This window comes from Lycorma delicatula, chromosome 6, assembly GCF_047948215.1.
Source record: "Lycorma delicatula isolate Av1 chromosome 6, ASM4794821v1, whole genome shotgun sequence".
In the NCBI taxonomy this organism is placed as follows: Eukaryota; Metazoa; Arthropoda; class Insecta; order Hemiptera; family Fulgoridae; genus Lycorma; species Lycorma delicatula.
The window spans coordinates 7,943,396-7,966,027 of NC_134460.1; the positions used below are offsets into that span (position 1 = coordinate 7,943,396).

General features: G+C 28.7%; 1 protein-coding gene across 1 annotated transcript; it reads right to left on the reverse strand.

Moving 5' to 3' along the window:
- Window positions 1-6,798: 6,798 nt before the first annotated feature.
- On the reverse strand, window positions 6,799-21,915 carry LOC142326680 (uncharacterized). The gene is made up of 4 exons (XM_075369296.1): window positions 21,667-21,915; window positions 13,798-13,923; window positions 11,367-11,567; window positions 6,799-6,932 (listed from the first exon to the last, which is right to left on the reverse strand). The coding sequence occupies exons 1-4, from the start codon at window positions 21,886-21,888 to the stop codon at window positions 6,834-6,836; spliced, it is 648 nt and encodes a 215-aa protein (XP_075225411.1). The 5' UTR covers window positions 21,889-21,915; the 3' UTR covers window positions 6,799-6,833.
- Window positions 21,916-22,632: the final 717 nt, after the last annotated feature.

A 22,632-nucleotide genomic window follows, 5' to 3' on the forward strand; every position in this document is an offset into this window, starting at 1 on the left:
ATAACAGCAGATAATGTATATTTTACAATTAAAAAGTATGCATTACATAAAAAAGATTTGTTTGCTAAATTACATCTTTTTAAAATACAATGTCATTAATGACTAATATAAGGACACAAAATTATGTTATGCTAAATTAAAATTTTGAAAGGCTGTAATTATTGAATAAAATTCTAGTATTGTTAATAGTTGCATTCGCGGAATTATAGCAAAATACATTTATAACTTTATAATGGTCTATTGCAGTGATTCTCAACCTTTATAAGGGGTAGATAAAAAAAAGATGGATCAGATAAAAAAACAACCTAAGTACAGGAAGATCTTATTTGCCCATAGGTTAACCATCAGAACCCAAGAAATAAAATAACTTATCACAAGCAATTGCCCGCCCAGAACCCCTTAGAGTTCGAGTTCTAATTACTGGAATATTACTCTCCCTGAAATAGTCACAGTACTTTGCTATTTCTGTGAGTTTCAAGCTAAATAATTCTCACTGTATTTGTGTAGCAAAAAAATAAAATATTAATAATAACAGATATCTTGAGACTGGACTTAATTTATCCCATAATCACTTTTAACGGTCTTAAGCAATTTCATTTCAACAAAATTATCTTAATTCCCTTATACCTGCCATCATAATAAGCCACATCTATACTGCTTTTGACTTTATGTTAACATAAAAAGCACAATTTTTTTTTTTTAAATATGGCTTATTAACTCTAATAACTAAACTAAAACCTTTTTAAAAATAAACTGAAATATCTATAAATGCACAACTTGTTTAGTTTGATCCATTTTATGTCTAGTTACAGGAATGTTCTTTTTTTTATATTTTGCTATTATTTCCCAAAACTGCTATTATATAGTGTATAATATTGTTACACTATGCTGTATTATGATAGAATAGTTTAAAAATAAATAAATATGGATCTTCATTGCCTGTAGGCTGTATCATATTTTTTTTTTTTTAAGCCAATTCTGTTACTATCTATTATATCAGTCACGAGCTTGGTTCTGATTCCTGATGAATAACATAGATTCCACTGTTGCTTACTTATTTTAAAATAACAGTAACAACGGCACATTAACAGTTAGTGATAAGCAATACATTCAGATCTAACTACTGCTTAGATTAGGTATTTATCTATTATTAATTAGACATTTGTCCATGTGAGATAATGCTCTTCAAGAGCATATTGTAAAAATTTTAAATCATAATTTTCATAAATATGAATACTTGCTTATTAACTTTTTTCATTTGCTTCCATCTACTGAAAATAATTGAATGTAATGAACAAATAACTGATACTCTACTAATATTTAATGCACCAGTTCTGCTGATACAGCCCTAAGTTTTACCATAAGTGCTACCAATTCTACCATATTTTGCAGTAACCTTGCTGCCACATAAGTTACGATCAATCATCAAAATTTTGCAATGTCTACAAAAAATTTTCATAAAAACAAATTCTTTTTTCAGTTTTTAGATAAGAAATACATCATAAATGAAACAATGAAAGCTAAAACATATCCCAAAATAATATGATTTCCTTAGGAAATAAACAATGATTATTAAAAATATATATATCGCTTATAAATCTCAGAATCGGTCAATTGAAACTTCCAAATGAGTTTTTGTTGAAAATTCCATATAATGTTATGGACTTTTTTAATTACATAAAAAATACAAGGTAAAATTTTTAAATTAAAATTTTGAAACAAAAACAAGAATGCTGCTTTGAAATTCCCTATATAATTTTTTAAAATGTTGTAAATTTATTTGATATTTTTATAATTTTAAAATTTGTGAGGGTTGAACATTCAACAGTGAGAATGGATTAATAACAACAAGTCATACAATTACTATGTGGATGTGACCACATTTCCTGTATGGCCACAGTTAACAGTGCCCATTTTAACATGGTTAACCAAGTAAAAAACCATGCATTAAATAAAAATTTTATGGGAATCAGTTTCTTAACATCAATTAAAGCGTACTCCAAATAAATCAAGTTTGGTTTATAACAACATGGAAAAACGGGAACACAAGCATAAAGCTGCAGACTACTACTGCACTACCACGATAACAGGAAAAAGAAATCTGGGTAACCAAGGAAACAATGTAGGGAATCTGAGAATACCACAAAAAGCCTCAAGTTTATCCTACAAATAAAAGAATACACTTAAGTAGAAAAATGAATAATAAGGAATATTCATCAACACATTTACTGATTTTTGTGGCAACTATATGAAATTTTTTCTTAAGTATCTGGGGTCGTCCAATTATATAAAGATGAAGAAGAAATGAGGCAACAAAATCTTACTTCTCACACGTAGGAGGAATCAAAAAACTTATTCTTATGAAAGATCCTTGATAAAATTTAGCAGATTATTCACCTTTTGAAATTAAAAGTAAATCAAAATAAAATGTGTATAAAGAATTTTATAGCAAATTTCTTGTTTATAAAAAAGGCAAAATGTAGCTACAACATCTAAGTATCTGTAATATGTTTCCTTTTATTTGATTTTTATATTTACACAAATTGTAGAAAAAATTCTCAATTTGTTTCAGTAACAAATCTCATGCTTAATGAAAAGAAAAATAAGTTTTCTACATGTAAAACAAAAGATTTAGGCTGATTTTTAGAAAGAAATGTTCTAATATTTAGCAATTCCATATTTTAATGCCTCAAAAAAAGTAACACATAATATGAGTCATGACTACTGTCCGTTTAAAAATTAAGTACTTTTCATGTTTAACAAAAAAGTCAGTGACATTATATTAACTTACTATTTTATTTTTATTTTTTAGCAAACTTAACCAACTATTACTCTGAGAAATGTAACTTTTGATTTCATCTTCTTCTTCTGCTGTTTTATTTTCGTTTACAATTTGATCATTATCTCATTTTGTTTCTTTCTTCTGTCCAAATATATCCTGATTTCTTTTAGGTTTTCTTATCCCTAAAAATTTGTTACTTTTTTAAAAGTTTTCCTATTCAGTATTTCTTCAATTTTATTTCCTTTCTTCCAGGTTTTGTTTGACATCTGTTTTCCATTTTGGTTTAGTTTTTTTTAGCAGTCAAAGATTCTTTTTATCAACCTTTATGGAATCATTCTAATGTAGTACCTATAAAAACAGATTCTCTTTTTCCTTACCGTATCTGATAATTTTTTTGTTTCCTTATAAGTTTGATGACTTTCCTGAGTTTTTCATTCATCTTCAATTTTTCTTAATTCAAGAATCCTTCTTTCTTTTTTCCATTTCTTCCAGAACCTTATTCAAAGTCAGGCATGCAGCTGCGTAGACTTTATAATCTGAGAGTTGTAATGCCAAATTTTGGATTTTACTGAAAGAGCTTCTGTTTTTTTTTAGATTATTAGTTACATTTCCATTTTTCTTGATCTTACCGTGTTCCCTTCTTTAATTAAACTTAATGGGCTAAATGATTTTGCTTAAATACTTATATTTCTTAACTGGATTTTTCCTTATTTGTTTGCTGTTTCCTGAGTTTTTAAAGTTAATCATGTTTTCTCAAAAGATATAAACTATCCTCTTTTTTGCCTCTACTTTTTTTAATGTGATCTTCTGAATTATCATATTTTTTTCATTTTCTGCCAGTAAAACCAAATCATCTACAAAGGCTAAATAGTCTACAGTTTAATTGTACTTTTGTAATCCAATCTTACTTGTAACCTAGGTTACAAGTAACCTTGGTTAAATTCTAGAATTTAACCAAGAATTTCTGACCTTTTCCTCCACTCCTTCATAATCTTCTTGAGAACACGAGTTTAAAAACATTGGTGAAAGTTCACCACCTTACTTCATTCCTGTTTTAATTCTGAATAATTTTGGATTTAGTTTCTATTAAAATTCATTTTATGATTTCCCTTATTCTCCTGTCAACACCAAATTCCTCTAGATCTTAAATAATATTTCCCCGTCAAGAGTCATGCTTTTTTAAAATTCACTGATGTTATTTAGTTTCAGACTTTCAAGTCTAAAAGTAATAATATTACTTTCAGATTGCAATTTGTTAAGCACGTTAACTTCCCTTTCTGAAATCCTCTACTTTCCAATTTTTAGTTCAACCTGTTGTTACAGTGTGTTCAAAAGAACTACATAGAGAACCTTGTAAGTTACAGGCAATCCTTCTTTAGATGTTAACCTCTTTCTTGTGTAAACTGAAGCAACAGATCTTTCCAATCTTCTGGAATCTTATCTTCAAACCAAATTTTTCTCAACTTCTCAATCAGTTTTTCTCATATCTCCCCATCCACATTCTAGCTATTAGCATGTTTTCACTTTGATTTCTTACTTTTTTAATTTTCTTACGATATATTGAATTTCCTGCTTGTCTGAAGGATTAGCCAGGTTAGTGGAAGTAGGTTTTATCTTATCAAATTCGTATTTTGGTTCTTCAGAGTTTAGTAGATTCTGAAACTTTCGATAATTCCACAGTTTTCTTCACTGTTTAGTACAATTTCTCCATTTTATTTCTTGAAGCACAGACTTGGTGGTTGGTATTTTGAAAGTCAATTTATAAGATTTAAAAAAGGTTTCTGGTGTTGTTTATTCTAGTCACTCTGTGTTAACTGATTTTGCCTGTACTTTTTGTATCTTACAACCTAGGCTGTTTTCCTTTCTCTATCATCTGAGGTAATGTTCTTATTTTGCGATCAAATACTATTTTTTTCAAGTTTTAATTTATTTGTCAAGTTGATCTCCACAAACTTCATTCCAGCACCAATGATTTTTTGTTCGCCTGTTTGCCATGACTTCAATTTACTGGTTCTGTGATTTTGTCTTGTAAATTCTCTGAATTTAGGTTTTTCTATTCTAACCCACTGGGTTGATCTAGTGGTAAACGCGTCTTTACAAATCAGCTGATTTTGAAGTCGAAAGTTCCAGTGTTCAAGTCCTAGTAAAGACAGTTACTTTTATACGGATTTGAATACTAGATCATGGATACCAGTGTGGTATCTTTGGTGGTTGAGTTTCAATTAACCACACATCTCAGAAATAGTCGGTCTGAGACTCTACAAGACTTCACACTTCATTTACACTCATACATATCATCCTCTGAAGTAATACCTGATGGCAATTCCTGGAGGCTAAACAGGAAAAAAGAAAGGTTTTCTATTCTATTGACTAGAGTAAAGAACTTCTCTGTTTTGTTTGAGTTTTCTTCAATCTGTTCTGAGAATTATGCTCTCTTTCTGTTTTGGAATGACTTTTATGATAGACCTTGCTCATATAATGTCTCGATATTTGTGAGTTTAATTACTTTTACCTTCATTATTCTTTCCTCCATTTGTAGGAAACTGTTAAGTGATCCATTTGAAATTCTTCAAGGTTTTGGTTGGGAGATCTCCTGGATCTTCGTTTGCATACAATGTTTTTGAAATTTCTGGAAAATAACTCAAAATTGAAGACACTGTACAGGCTAATCAACCTCACACCATTCTTGTCCATTCTAAAATGAGCTTGAAGGTTTTCCACAAGGTCTTTTCTTTTCTGACCTGCATTTTTAAGTCTCAAAAGTAGAATTTTAGCATTTTGTTCTAGAAATTTGTATATTTCTTGTTCAGGAAGTTTCCAGAATTCTTTGACCTTCTCTATGATTTTCTTTTGCTGGGCTGTTTGGGGTAAGGCAGTTGATCAGAGTGTAGTTTTTGTTTCACAACTATTGTCAGAAGAAAAAGCCTTTCAGAAGAGGAGAAGTTTTTGACTACGTTTAAATTTTTTAACGTTAAATTCCTTTTAAAATGCTGTAATTTTCTGATTCTATTGTATTTTCATCTGTAAATACAGTTTCCAAAATTGCTATAATTAGAATTTGTTCTTCATAAAAAATTTTAGTTAGTATTTTAATTTTCCTACTTTAAGAAGAGAGTTTGTGTTTAAAGTTTCAAAGAATTCTTGTGTTTTGATTAATTTAATTATTGTGTGTTTTCAAGAGGTTCCAATTTCTCTTTGCATGTGATCTGAGATCGCCAGAATCCACTGGCCTTGTTGCACCACTTATGAGATGGTGGATTTCAATTCTTGAGTTATTTTCTTATATATATTAGCAAATTTACCACCTGGCTAACTCCATTATCACAAATATCACAAGCATCTTGAGTTATTTTAAGCTGTTTTTCTTGTTTGGAAAAACAGAATTTATTCTACCTAAAGTTTACAAATAAAACTGAGTCCTACAGATTACTCTACTCTTGTTAAGTCAGAAATTTCTTTCTTTTTCAACCCAGGATCACCATATGAAGCCATTTTGGTTCTAGTCAGAAGATACTTGAAGAAAATTTTCCTCTCTACATTTTCCATGTCAGAGAATCAGACTCAATTATAAGAAAGATCCCTTATAAAATAAAAAAAAGAACCAGGGAAGAGAGTCTTTTAAAATCTGACACTCTCACATAGTGGGAAAAGAATCTAAAAATTATAATTCTGTTTGGCCCCTCAAGATTTAACAAATTTTTTTTTTAAAATGAAACACAACACATTTATATTGTGTAAATATAAATAAATAATAATGAAAAAATAAGCAATATTAATGTAAGTTAAAAAATACAGCTAGATAACAAAAAAATACAATCACCTGTTTCTAATAGATCTCTGGCATCAGAATACAAAGAATTTCTTATTAATTGTGCAGCTTTAGCTAATAAACCAGAATAAGATGCAGGATTTCCTTTAAGAAGTTCATCACACCAAGGCGTAATATCACTCTCAACATTACGTATAATATTAGGTTCTTCAATGCTCAGTTCACCAAACATTTTGCAAGCTAATTCCTTTAAATTTAAATCAGATGTTTCAGCAGCACAATCTATGATTTCATTAATTTTTTTAAAACTGTAAAGTATTTCCAATAATTTCTTTTTAGCTTTAACAGGATCCCTTTCAGTGATGACCAAAGCTTCAATAACTAAAACATACGATTTAAAAAATAATCATACACAAGTACATAAAAATATAATTCTAAATTCTAAAACACTTAAAATTCACTTATCAAAACCTTTCCCTTTTTATCCTACTAACATTTTCTATAAACCACATTTATCATACAATAAAAAATAAACAGCAGGAAAATGTATACAAACATATTTTTTACGAAGCTATTTTAGCAAGTCAATAGTTAGGTGGGTTACATAACTTGGAACACAAGTGGGTTAGAATTGTTCTATAGTAGATATCTGAAGGGATCAAGCATCCCAGTAGAAGGCGACTATGTCATATAGGCCAGACTAAAGAAACATGTAAAGAAGTGAATAGGAGTTAATAGTTTAGTTTTATCCATAACCAATTTATTATTAGCAGTAAAAAAAAAAAAACTGCTTTATAAGAGTGATATCAGTTTTTCTATGTTCATTACAATAATAAGAGATAGTAACACAAAAAACATGAAATAGACAAAATTTTAATTGCAACTTCCTCTATTTCTATCCTGAGAAAGACTTATACAGACTAAAATAAAAAAAAATTGCACTGCAGCAATAAAATCTTTTCAATTACTGTACTAAGCTCAACAAAAAGTTCATGAAAGTGTACAAAATTGGAAAAAATATAGAAAAGTTGAAGGACTAAAGACAACCACAGCGATTCATTTCCAATTTTAAGTTAAGTTGATTGGAATAACTCTGAAAGAAAATGAATGTGAATTCATTGTAATAATGAATGCAAATTGGAATAAGAATGTGTTATTAGAATTTATATAAGTTGAATTAGAATGTTCTGAACAATTAATTACACTTCATTATTACTAATAATAATTTATACAGAACTGATATAAATTTCCGGAATTTACAAAGTGTGTTCAAAAAGTAATGAGAATTTTGAAATTTCACTGGATGTATTAGTCAGATTCTCTGCATTTTTTCACTGTTGTATTAGTAAACACGTCTGAAAAGTATCTGTAAATTTTTAGCCATACTGGATGTTTAGTCTGTTGTAAGCTGTCAAAAGGATAACACATGTTTTGGTACAATCAAAGATTTTTTATTTTTATAGATAATTGATCAGAGAATTTGTGTTAAATTTTGCTATTAGCATGGATTAAAATGTAGCAATGTTTTAAAAATATTAAATATTACTTTTGGTGAGTCTGCTGTGAGTAAAGCAAGGGTTTATGAGTAGTATAAGCATTTCCAAGAAGATCGTGAGACCTTCCTTCAACTTAAAATGCTCTTTGAAGAAGAGCGTTTGAAGAAGACAAATGCCCTGGGTGCCCCAGAACATCAACAACCGATGAAAACATGGAAAAAGTAAAAGAAATGATTATGAATCATCACCGAATCACAATCAGAGAAGTAGCTGATGATGTTGGGATATCAACTGGCTCATGCCATGAAATTTTTTCAGATGTTTTGGGTATGAAACGTGACAGCGAAATTTGTTCCAAAATTGTTGAATTTTGAACCAAAACAATGGCGAATAGAAGTTGCTCAGGAGTTGCTAAATGAAGTCAACAACAATGAAGAACTACTGAAACGTGTCACAACAGGTAATGAAACATGGGTTTACAGATATCATGTCAAAACTAAGGCTCAATCATTCCAATGGAGGCTTTCTGGATCAAGACCGAAAAAAGCTCGACAAGTACGGTCGAATGTGAATGTTATGCTCACAGTGTTCTTCGATTTTAACGGCATAGTGCATGATGAGTTCTTGTCACAAGTTCAAACAATCAACGAGTATTACATAATGCCGTTTGCATGAAGCAATCTGAAAAAAACACCCAGATGTGGCGAAACAATTCATGGCTTTTGCACCACAATAATGCGCCTGCTCACAATTCATGGTTTGTTCATCAATTTTTAGCAAAAACAACACTGTAATGATACCCCAGCCACCATATTTGCCAGACATGGCCCCGTATGACTTTTTTTCTATTTCCAAAGATAAAGAGAACCTTAAAGGGCCATCGTTTTACAAGCATAGATGAGATTGAAAGTAAATAGCTGAAAGAGCTAAACACTATTCCAAAGATTGAGTTCCAGGTTCCAGAAGTGTTTCGGGGATTGAAAAAAGCACTGGAATAAGTATATATCTAATGGGGATTATTTTGAAGGGGATAACATTATTGTAGACAAATAAATAAAATTCTTTCCAAAAAACAAAAATTCTCGTACTTTATGAACACACCTCATACACCAGTAAGGTGATCAACAGAGCAAGTTGATTATATTTTTATCAACACAGTAGTAAGTAGATATATATTTTAAACTTATATATGTACATTATATACACATTTTTATGACAAATTTATTTTTAAATTAAATTTCATAAAATTTTATTAAAATTAATTTTAATTCAAGCATTATTGCCAATAATTTATTTACATAAGCAATACAGGTTAAAATTATAAAGAACATTTTGATATATAAACAATAAAATGCTTAGAGTGTAATGAAGTAATATGAGATTATATTACTTCGTTACGTATTACGTTGATGAAATATACAAATCTTTGATAAAATGTTTTAAGAGTTTAAAGTGATATTCTAGTAAAACTGTTACAAGGCAGGACCAATTTAGTCTGCCTGGTAGACTCAAGCAATTATGGGTCATAGCAGTAGGGATATTTTTATGCACGATATTTTTATTTAGTGTTTATGCACGCTTTTATTTTAACTAAATATTTTCATTACTTTTCATTTTAAAATTTAATAATTATTACATTTATTTATTGGTTATTTATTAGACATTTATATAACTCATTTTTTACTTTTCAGTGCATTTTTATATTTGTTAATATATTATATTTTTTTGTTTAAGATTCTCAATTTGATTTAATTCTTATTTTTTACTTTTTAGAGGGTTGTCTAATTTGTTTGCCTTTTTTTATTAATGTTAATATTAATATTAGTTAAATAAAAGCTTTTTTAAAAAATAATTTTTTATATGTAATCAAATATATTATTGTAATTTTTTTTTTTATCTTTTACTTTTTAGTCTTAATGAACAAAAGCTTTTCATATCCAAAAAAAAAATATTCTTAATAATATTTATATCTGAATATTATTGTTTGTTCAAGCTTGTTTGGTTTTAATATTTGAAAACATTACTCAAATATAAGACACATGATGTGAAGTTAATATAAAATTAAATATAATATTAAATTAATATAAAAAAATTAAGTTAATATTAAATTTAATATAAAATTAAATATAAACTTGAAAAAAAAATGTTCAAGAAAAACACATTTAAACTTGTGATTTGGACAAAAGTCTCACTTGAGAACTTTACACAACTTTTTTACGCCAAATTTTCTGACTGCCATGGTTCAGGGCTTAAAATGTTCATAAACATACTCATCATATACTATAAACTACAGTAATATACAAATCTGCATTTGAGGCAAACAAGATAGAAATTCCCCGCCTTAAGTTGTAATATACAAAAATGAGAAAAATGTAACGTTAAATTATAAACATTAGAAAAATTTTGTCATACTAGTTTTAAATTATACACATATTAAAGAATGCTATTACTTTTTTCCTTAATCAATTTTCTTAAAAGGTCATAATGATTCTCTAATAAGGATATTGTTAAGATGTCTTTCCAAAATATAAATCTGATCAAAAGATTTTTGATAAATGTTACAAATATTATTTTTTTTCTTTAAGTGGAAATTAATATGTGTTTTAAAATCACAACTGCAATTAAAAGACTTTTGGGAAAATTTACATACATACTTTTCCTTTTGGGATGTAAATTAATACGCAGCTTTAAATTAGAAAAATGATTAAACATCTTCTGACAGAAGTTATAAATTAATTTTTCTCTTTTGTATGAATATTAAGATGTCTCACTAAATTGTATTTAGTATTAAAAGACTTCTGACAAAAGTTACAAATATAATTTTTCTCTTTTGTATGAATATTAATATGTTTGTTTAAAGCGCTTTTATTATTAAATGACTTTTGACAAAAGGTACAAATATAATTTTTCTCCTTAGTATGAATATTTAAATGTAATTTTAAGTAAAACTATGATGAAAAGACTTCTGACAAAAGTTATAAATATATTTTTTCTCTTTTGAATGAATATTAATATGTCTGTTTAAAGAGCTTTTGCGATTAAATGACTTTTGACAAAACTTAAAAATATAATTTTTCTCTTTTTTATGAATATTAAGATGTCTCACTAAACGGGATTTACTATTAAATGACTTTTGACAGAAGTTACAAACATAATTTTCCTCTGTTGTATTAATATTATTAAGATGTCTCTTTAAAACATTTTCAAAATTAAATGACTTTTGACAAAAGTTACTATTTTTTTTTTGTTTAGTATGAATGTTAATGTGTCTCTTTAAATAACAGTTACATCTGAATCTTTCATTGCAATATTCACAAACCAATTCTTTTCCTTTTTGCTCGAACAACTTGTTTTCACTACTTATATTCTCTGTTAAATTTTCTATCGTTACATCACCGTATGCACAATTACATTCAATGGAGTTTTCATTTATAATTCCATCATTTAACGAATTATTTATGCTCTTATAAGTAATAAAATTCTTGGTACTTCCCTTGATGGTTCCTTTGTCCATAGCAACCTGTAAATTAAGTTATTTTTTATTATAATTATAAATTAATAAAAAATTATTTTAATTACAATAACATTAATAAGTGTTATCTTTCAAAAAACCACAAAATATGTATAAAAAATTGAATAATTTAAACATATATTCATAATCAACATGGTATTGAATATTAATTAATCAGAGTTAACTTCAGTATAATAAGGAACTTTACTTATTTTATAGTATGTTTATAATCTTGAGTGAAGCTTTATTATGAAATGCATGTTTTAAGAAAACCAACAAAACTAATTATTTAGCAAATTTATAACAGGTCAATATATTTATTACTTCTACATTCATATTGATTACATCTACAAACCCACACATTTTATATACACGATGTCTGGGGTGAAGGTATCTAAAACTAATGGCCCTATTCAGGAAACCAGTTCTTGAAATCTCTTACAACATAAGCTCAAACGACAGGATATATCCCCAAGATTTGTTCAGTATACTCTCAGATTCAGCAGAATACACAAATGCAGACAAGCCAACTCCAATGCAACTGTCAAGATACATGCTTTGGTTAGTAGTTTCAATTAGTTATGCATGTTCAACGGCTTGTACAAACTGAATTAAATATCAATTCTCCTACATCCAAGACATCATATTCCAAACATATGACTTCAAGAGAGACTGGAAGCTTGGTTTCACAAACTGGAAATCAAAAGGTTTTTTTAATTCCAAGAGACTGTGAATCAAGTAAGCAATGAGTTCACTGCCAGTCTAGGTAAGTCTATTAGGTGGTCTAGTTATGGACTGCAAATTCCTCCATTTGCAAGTGTACAAGTTACAAATACATCACATTAAACCAAACGTTCGTTGCCAATATCAGCTTGTAGCAGAGGCAATCATCATATTGAAAACAATCCTAATTATAATGATATTTTATTTAGAGATGAGGCAACTTTTCATACATTTGGGATAGTTAAAGACACAATTGTCAAATTTGGTATAGTGAAAACACCACACAGGAATAAAAAATTAATGAGACATACCGAAAGTCAGTATCTGTTATGATGAGAAAAGATGGCATCATTGGGCAGTTTCGTTCATGAAGTCTGAAAGGGAGCAAAGGTACCTGCCTTTCTAACGGTTTTCCCTGATTCTTGAACCAAAACCTTAACCTTTCCAGCCCAGGTCGATGGCTCAACTTGCGACTTATCCTCCCCAGAAGAGGAGGAAGAGCCAGCAAGCTGCAACACCTCACCAGGTTTAACCCACTTGGGCTTACCCTGTTTCTTAATGTCAACTGTGTCAGACATACCCTCGATCAACAATCCACTATACAGTGAACTAAATGGGTAAATCCACAAGTACAAGAAATTCACACCACTTAACCCGTGTTGGATTGACTACATGAAAATTCAGGTAAGAAAATTTTCACGTAAAATCTCAGATTAAAGTCTAATAGACATACAAACAGTCATTATCTTTTGCTAAACAAAGTGGGTGCACAATAATAAACACACAATACAAATAAAAACTATCAACACAAACAGTTGCCAATATGACAGCTGTTCAAATTAAACAAATGTATGAAATTTCAACAAATTCAAAATTAACAGACCACAAATTATTAAAGATAACAAAAACCAATAACAATAAATAAAAACTGACTAATAGACAGTCCCTGTGCCAATAGAGTAGTTCAATGAAAATAAACCCACCCACTCCCAAAAATTTGAAATAAAATACCCAAAGATAGAAACCAAAAACAAATGCCAAACCCTTACAAACAACCTAGTATAATAACTTCTGAATATTTTCAGAAACATAGCAAACAGTAACCAACTAGGTGGAACCCACACAAACCAGACTGTTTCCGCTGGCGTTGTGTGTTTCTCTCTGTGTCAGGTCCATTTTAAATTGCTTACCTGGTAAAATATTCAAATTTTACAACCGGAACAATTAAAAACAAATCACCTGGAGCTTATTGAAATGTGTATCAACAGATTATAATACATACATTTAGTTATCACCAAATTTTCAAACAAAAATTTACTCTCACACACTGATAATTTATCATTTACACATAGCATAAGTCAGTATTAATTAAATAGAACTAATAGAAATAAAAACAATTTTTTTTTATAACAGTAAAAGTAATAAAATATACATATATACAAATTACATACATATATTTATGAAATAAACAAGAGAGAAATCATGTTTATTACATGATCCAGTAATTAATACTTACATAACCTGGATAAAACCACATCTCTTCTTCTATCTTCATCATGCATAAATCATTTATTTGTTCATTGGTTCTCATATTAAGATTAGGTTGTGATGAAAGGTCATCATTCAACAAGTTCTCAGATTCCTTTAAAAAAAAGGATAATGAAAAACCTTAAAAAAAATATGAAAACGAACTAATATTAAATCATTTTTTTTATTCTACCTGCAACTTAATAATACCATTATATACATCATAAGATTCAATTTAAAATAGATATTTTTGGTAACAAATACAATTAAAAATCTAAGTCTAATTGCTAAAAATGATACAAAAATCAAGAATTAAGACAGAAATAGACCAAAAAAAAGAAAAAAGTTGTTTTAATTAATTTTTATATAAATTTTAAACTAGTTATAATACTAGTATATATAATACTAGTTATAATATAAATAGTTATAATATAATATAACTAGTTATTAAAAATGTATACAGGTTTTATTTTCTTAATGTGTAGGTTGCAATTTGTTTAACTACAGAACATAAAATCAACACCACCAAGGCCAAATGAAACGCGGATGATATATATGTAATGAAAAGATAAACAGTGAGGCCCCAAATTTCCAGACGTCAAACTAACTGGACTTTTTAAATTCAGACTCGGCAATTTAAAAAAAAAACAAATACATTATTTGAAAATTTTAACACTATTCAAATCGATCTTTGCTTCAATGGGAAGGTTTTTATCAATCTTTATTTTACTGGGTTTTTTAACAGACTTTTCTTCAATTCATTTGCATTTATTGTTGGGTAAAGTTAACAAAAATAAAAGAACACACAGCTCGTATTTGCCAAAAGAAATTGGACTTTAATTAGAAAGAAAACAACTGAACTTATGTTAAATCATAACCTTAAAAAATTAAAAGAAATTATGAAATAAACATAACTTAATTCTATATAAGAAATGTCAGCTGAATCAACATATGAATAATGATATTAAATGAGAAAATAGATGAATATGCATTTTTCAAATACACATTTTGAAAATCAACAATTTAACAAAGCCTGAAAACAAGAGAACATAAAACACCCTATTTACAATTATATACTTAGAAAAACATGACATCAATAAACATAGTATGACTGGAAAACTATTTGCATTACTGACATATGCTGTAATATTGAAAAATTAGCAATGAACAAATGTCATTAACTTAGAAAAATAAACTACAGTACATCTTATTATTGGCACTGGCCTTTTCTGAATTATGAACATCATCAAACTTAACATTAAATAATTAAAGCATGTAATTCTAGTTTAGTATAGAAAAAAGGCCACGATTATATTTCAGTATAAAAAAAGAGTTAATTACAATAATCAAATTGAAAAAAGTGAACATATAAATAGAGTTTATTTTAGTAAACAAGCTTACTTGAAAATATAAAATTACAAAGAAGTCCAAAAACGTAACTTCACATCAGGAGTTATTTTCTTTAGATTAATCTAAGAGAAGTAATATGAATTCAGTTCATGAATAGATAATAATTAATCTCTGCGATTAACGAATTACATTAAACTGAATGATAGAGTCAAGTACAAATATAAACAAATTGTAATAAGTAAGCACATAAAATATGTTTGCACATGACATAATAACATAACCCCCAGGTATAAGCCACCTGGGCTGCCTGTACTGAGTGCACTTAAGTGAATAAATGGGTTTTTAAACCCAACTTGAAAAACATAATGTACGATTTACTGAATGTTTCACAAATTTTACTAATAGCGTAACTGTTTACTATAATAAATAATGAAGGATTTGAACATCCCTTAATAACACACGAATATCGGTAAAAAATGAACTCGTGAAATTAAAGTGCACATATACATACATAGTTTTCCTTGGCGTAGTCTGTGATGGCGAATAAAAAATAACAGAGGTAACAATTTGTGATTAGAAGTTGAATTACGTAGCACCTCAGATATGTAGCAACGAATTTGGAGAGAATCTGCATCGATGAAAAAAGAAATCAGCAGCTGGAGAAGAGTCGGCAGTTTGTAGCGATTGAAACACTTTCCGGAGAGACGTAATATACAGAATTTGAACTTAACAAAGAAACGAGGCAAAACAAAACATAGAGATCGGTGAAGTCACGAAACACTGACGAGTTGAACTACAGAATATTTCGACGGAGAAATACCACAACGTTTATGAGAGTACGAAGACGACAAACGTATTTAAAAACATGAAGTATGAGAGAGAAAGGTCACAGTCGATCGCACATGGTGAAAGTCTGATCTACTCTGCCGAAAAAATGGCGTAAGTGAAAAGAGGGGGAAACCAAACCTAGGCAGACCTAAGAGAGTGTGTGTTGGCAACAAGAATAGTGTCTAAGTGTTAGTATGAGAACGATTAGAGAAAACGTGTGGAATTCGGGAATTGAAGACATAACAAAAATTATTACATTATAAAACAACGTTTTAAATAGTTTAAAATAAAAAGAAAAAATGTTTAGCCGACTTACCGGTACTGCTTAAATGTGTGGAAATATACTCACAGAAGACGTTATCGAAATTATCCACCTTTAAGAGATAACACAAGTTTTATATCTGTTAAAAGTTAAAAAACTCGACTGCAAAAAAAAAAATGGCCCGGCCAGAGCAGATCATTAAACGAAAGTGTTATGCAGAATTCCAGAGCCCCTAAATTTATATATATATATATAGCCTATGACACTTCCAGTAAAATAAGAATTCTAATGCGCTGTCATACATCTAAATCAGTTCAGCCTGATAAATATATACACTCACACACCCTAAATACATTACAATCCATTTTGAGCAGTCGTGTAAAAACTAAATTAGCATATGCTTAAATAATATTTTGTCAACTTTTCATTATTTTTAGTGGAGAAAGGTGATCATCCAGAGATTGTTACAGATTAGCTTTCAAAATAAATATAATGCTGTGGGTTCTTATAGATTGAACAATCCCATTGAAAAATCTTAAACTCGTAATATGAATTTTTTCATTATTTTTAATATTGTTAAATAAATATGTCTACTTATTTATTGTGGTGGCAATTTGGCAAATGTGTCAAACAGATAAGCATTCTTGGTTTTCACTTGCCGCTCTACCTGAACCAGACTATTGAGGTGCTATATAAGCGTACCTTAATTTTTATTTCTTTATGTGTGGTCGCCATATTTGCTTTTTATGCTGACTGTGGGTACCATCAGTTGGATCCGGCCATTTTTTTATCATAACTGGCGACCTACAGTTTGCAAGCACCCAGGCATTTTGAATTCATTTTATGGAAGGAACATGGTTCGATTAATCATTTAAATTACCCTCTTAATGTTTCAGTCAAGTCCTTTTCAAATGAATGCTTACTTAGTTAGTCTCTGACAGATTTTTCTGAAAACTCACTTGTGTAAAAAATGTCCAAAGTTTTATCTTTGCATTTTGCATGCATGATTTCATCAATCTTAACAAATTTATCCATACACCATACCATATTTTTAACATAATTACTGGTTCCAGGGCCAAAATAAAATTTCACTATGGTACATCGATACATTTCATAAATCCTATCAAGCTATGTTGATTTCCCACTCTAGATTAACAATTTCTTTGCTCCAGAAATATAGGAAACAAAGCATTGATAAGAATCTTGTCTTTCAGAACTATTTCCTACTTTAAAAACACTTCTGAAACATTTTTTCTTGCTGTATTGCCTAAACAGGTATAGCTTGAAGTAGTCTGCAAGGATGATTATTGCCATACATGATATTTGTGAAAACAATATACTGTTTTTGGAGAAACATAATAAGAACCGATGCCGCTCAACAATTTACTTATTTCTGGATTATAGATTATCAAGTGCCAAATAAAATCAAAATAAAGATAACAGTAAGTATGTCATTTTTTATTTTAGCTTGTTGTACTTGGGGATATGTTACACATGAATTTAACAAGATATGCGATGATAAAATGTGAGGTGAAAAGAAATTTAATCTTTGCCAGGAATTGATTACAACACTAGTTTTTCTGTAACCTAATACTTTAACTACTACACTAAACCGGTAAGAGTGGACATCTGTCACTGAGGGCAGCATCTGGGGATGTCAAATCAATGTTACATAACTTCAGAATGGAATATTTTCCCTGCTTAAATGCACTTGCAGTTTCATTTTGAAATTAATGTTTGTCCATTCGTAGGTTAACATATGGAACAAATTTCAAATTATACTCGTTAAAAACATAATGAATAACAATAATTAAGTTCCAAAGTGAATCACAATTTTACTTGATCGGTTATTAATTTTATATTTCTATTTTTTACAGATATTCAATAAAATGAAATGAGCACAACAGAAAAAATAAAGTTGAGCAAAAGGAACCCAAGACAAAGAATATGTGACTTCAAGCAAAGTTCTGACAGCTTTTGAAAAAGAGGAAAAAATTCTTAATTATTGACCTCAAAATCAATAGGGGATGTAATGAGAAACACATATCTTGCTCTAATAAAAGCCTTGGAAGAGAGAGGTAGAGTAACGAGATTGATTCAAAACAGCCAGATTTAGATAAAACAGAATACTAAGGTTCATCAGAAGATTCTGAAGAAGATTTGGATGATGATTTACCTGATCCAGTTCAACAAGACAAGCCAAAATATACTAAAATTATAGATGATGTGATTCACCTTCAAAATATTGGATATATGAAGTTTAACCAGGCATCAGGAAAAGCAATCATGTCAGAGAAATAGTACAAAGAGGGTAAATTTATTTTCAGAAATAAAAAATTAATTTTTGCTTATTTTAATAGTATTTATTAATAAATAAATAACTAAATATATATATAAATTACTATAATATAATATTATTATTATATATATAAGTTACCATTTACTGTGCTTAAAAAAAACTTTACTTTTTCTAATAATTATGAATTTCAGTGAACTTGTAATGAAGCCTGTTACAGAAAATTAGTAATTAAGAGCCTAGGTAATGAAAAGGATGAAATAATTAATTCATGTAATCATTTCTGCTAAACACTTATTTACAGAATAATACTACTTTTGTTAAAGGGAATCTTAATATAATTTTAAATAAATAGATCAGACGATCTTTTGCATTGTTATTTAATTTGTTAAAAATGAAAACTGGATTGTAATAAGCTCTTTTCTCATGACCTAATTTATATTTAATTTACTATTTCAGTGACTAAAGAAATATACCTAATCAAATTCAGTTTTTTACCTAGAGGATCAGTTGAATTTTCAGCAGGTACAAACAACATGTTCAGCTGGATTAGGATTTAAACTTTTTTTATTTTTTTTTTAATATGAATAAATTCCTATTTTTTTTCAGTGCATTTTAGTAACTGATAGTTAACTTTAGTTTACAATAATTATTCATACCAATAGGTAAAACATGTATCTTTTTTTTACTAAAAACAGAAATATAATAGAGAAATGACTTAAAGGACTTTACCAAACAGTTATGCAATTGCCATATTTTAGAAAGCACGGTGTTTTATAAATATTTATACAACACAGTGCTTTCTAAACTATGCAAAGTGCATTAAAAAATTCCTACGCTTTGAATATGTAAAGCACATTTTTAGGAGCAGTATCCTTCAAATTAGAGAAAAAATTTCCAAATAATAATTAATAAATCTGCTTTTTTCCACATGAGGTTATTTCTTTAACTTTATTATATGTACGAGTCAGAAATTCCCTCAACTGTACACAGTAACTAATATATGATATATCACATAATGGTAATTATTTAGGTAACTGAAATTTTGTTACTATGAAATGATGACATTTATAGCAATTTTAAATGTATAAGTTTAAAAATAAAAGTAGATTATGTACAACCAGATAACACTTGTAAATAATAAACTTTTACTTAAATTGCTGAAAATAATAAGATAAACTGTATTAAACAAATATCTGAAACCTCAAAATGCTTCTGTATTAAATGAGCTATGCATATCAAAACTTAAAGCTAAAATTTTGATAATTATAGCATACTATTTTTGATTGTTGGTATGACTATTAATAATAGTAATATTTTTGTTGCCAGTGAGTCTTAAATCAAAAAAGCTCCACTGGATATCAGAAGACTTATGTAATAAGTGGATAACAGTCAACCATATTAATAAATCATATTTTAAATAGAGATTTAAAACGTTATATGTATTCTATAGTTAAAAGAGAATACATTTATCTTATAGGGAATTTTTTAGTAGTATGGAAAATGCTTTTCTACATAATTAGTTATATGTTTGAATTTTCAATAATAAACTATTGAACTTATTTTCACTCATTGATGAAAGTGAATCAATTATTTTTTTATTAATTAGTTGAATTATCACTATATTAGCTGAATGCAAATACTTGTGAACTCCCCATGTGAATGAGTAAGGCAAACAAACAATAACTGAACCTGGACTTAACACTATGCGGTTCTATAAAGCCACATACAATCATGTAGCAAATTCAGTCTTGAGCATCCAGTTCTCTGATATGCAAATGAGGTTATACTATTATAAAAGAAAAAAAATTAATACAATTCAGATACATGAAATGTACTGTTAGAACTGTAATGCAGTTTCTTTCCACCATGATGTTACAAATTAGAAATAATACTAATTTTTGAGAAATCCATTTAGTATCATTCAAATAGTTGTATTTGATTTGTGTATGTCTAATAAAGACATTTTTCAATGCGTTTATAAATTTAAAGTAGTTCAAATGAATTGCAATTACACTTATTACATTAAGATGGTTCTAGAAATTATATACTCATATACATAAATGTGAAAGTTTATTGCGGTTCTGTTCGTTTGCAACAGGATCACATGAGAATCAATCGACCTTTGAGGATACATTTGTGTTTTCCCAGTTAAGCTTTTAAGCCATAGATTGAGCCCCGGCCTCCTTGGGGGTGAACTTGAGAATTTTCTTCTTGGAAGACGACCTAACACCATTTTTGATTTCATTTTTCCACATAAAAATAATAGACTATGCATTTTGAAGTATATTTGATTTTCAGCTCTCTATCTTGGTCCCTTCCCAAGAGATAGGAAATTCTAGGGTAAAGGAAAGGGGAATCAAAAGAAATATGTTCATCTACAGCAGGAGCACATCAGAACTTCTATGTCAAGAACCAGGGAAGTGTTAGAAGAAAGAGAAATTTTCAGGCTTTAAGTTATTTATCAGTATTATTTTCACAACCAAGAGGATTATGCAAACACATCAGAGGTCCAGGGGGTGGAGCCCTGACTTGCTAGCATATATATGTGTGACTTTAATGTGATACAAGTAAAATATTCAAGTTATGTTAGTATACAGATGCAGTTGATTCACTTGACTTTTTCTTTTGCTGATTAAACTTTTAATTAATTAAACCAGTTTTTATTTATTTTACTGTATCTGTGGGTAATCTTTAAAGTTTTCAATTCTTGCTTTCAAAGAAAGTGATCATATTTACATAAACATACACAAATACGACTATTTATAAAATATAATGTATAAATGGAAAAAAAAGTGTAGCAATCGCTTTAAAAAAAACCCCAGATACTAATCTCAGGAACATACAGGCAAATCTTCTGCTGTATATGGTTTTAAACACTGAAAACAATTTCAGTTCAGAAAAATATAACTAATAACAGCGCATCTTACTGACATTTGACTGTTTAATAATTAATTGTTCTGTAATGATGTAATAAATTGTAACTATCTTTGCTAAATAAATAAACTTTGTTTTTTAATGTCAGAAAATAAAAATAATTTATAAGTAGTAGTATTTTGTTATAATTAATGCACATGTTTTATTGATAAGAAAGCAGGACACAGCACATAAATAGTCATTACCTTAGGATTCAAATCAGACCCTTGTTGCATAATAGTTCCAATAGTAAACCAAAAGCTGTTGGCGAGAGAAAATGGATTTTCTATCAGGTCATTTTCAATATCGCATGGATGTGGATTTTGCCATTCATATGGAGAAAATCTGGCAACGATGAACATTGTTATGGAAACAAGTATGTAAGCCGCTAACACATACAACCAAATTTCAACAGCCAAAGGATTCATAAAAGAAAATAATCTTGTTGGCTGAGAAGTCGGCACCTAAAATAAATTTCATTAAATAAATTATAAAATAGTTTTAATGATAATTTTAAAACAATCAAGTACTTGATTTGCTCTAGGAACTCAGCATTTCCGTTTTTGAGTAGCTGAAGAAGACATAATTAGAGTTATAAAAATTTATAATTTATTCAGTTAGTAGAAAAGAAAATGCAGCAACAACTGTGTACATTGAATATAACAAGTTAATATTGATAAAACCTTTGAGAAACACAAGAGTGTGACTAATATCATCAGTTAAGGATAAACTAGGAAAACAAAATAATCACTACAACTTTAAATGTTTATAATTTTCCTTGTATATTCATGGTAGATTAAAAGTGTTTTAACTTCTACAGTAATAACAGTTTAGCAGTTTAATTTGTTTTGTAAATTTTAGAACTGCTTTTAAGAATCAACATGTATGAAAGAATGATTACGTGGATTATAAATGATGAACAGTATATTTTTAGGTTAAAATAAAATGTTGAGCAGCATGATAAAGTATGAAAACACTTTAGAATTATTAAAAATTATAAATAAGTGTGAGCAGTTCTTATATGAAAACTACATGCCCAACTTGAAGTATTCATTGGAGGGGAGGGCATAGTCTCTAAACAGCACATACCTGCATTTCTGCTTCTTGTAAACTACATGTAAAGATTAACTTTTTTGGGAAAAACAGAAAAAAAACAGAAGAAATAGTAAAAT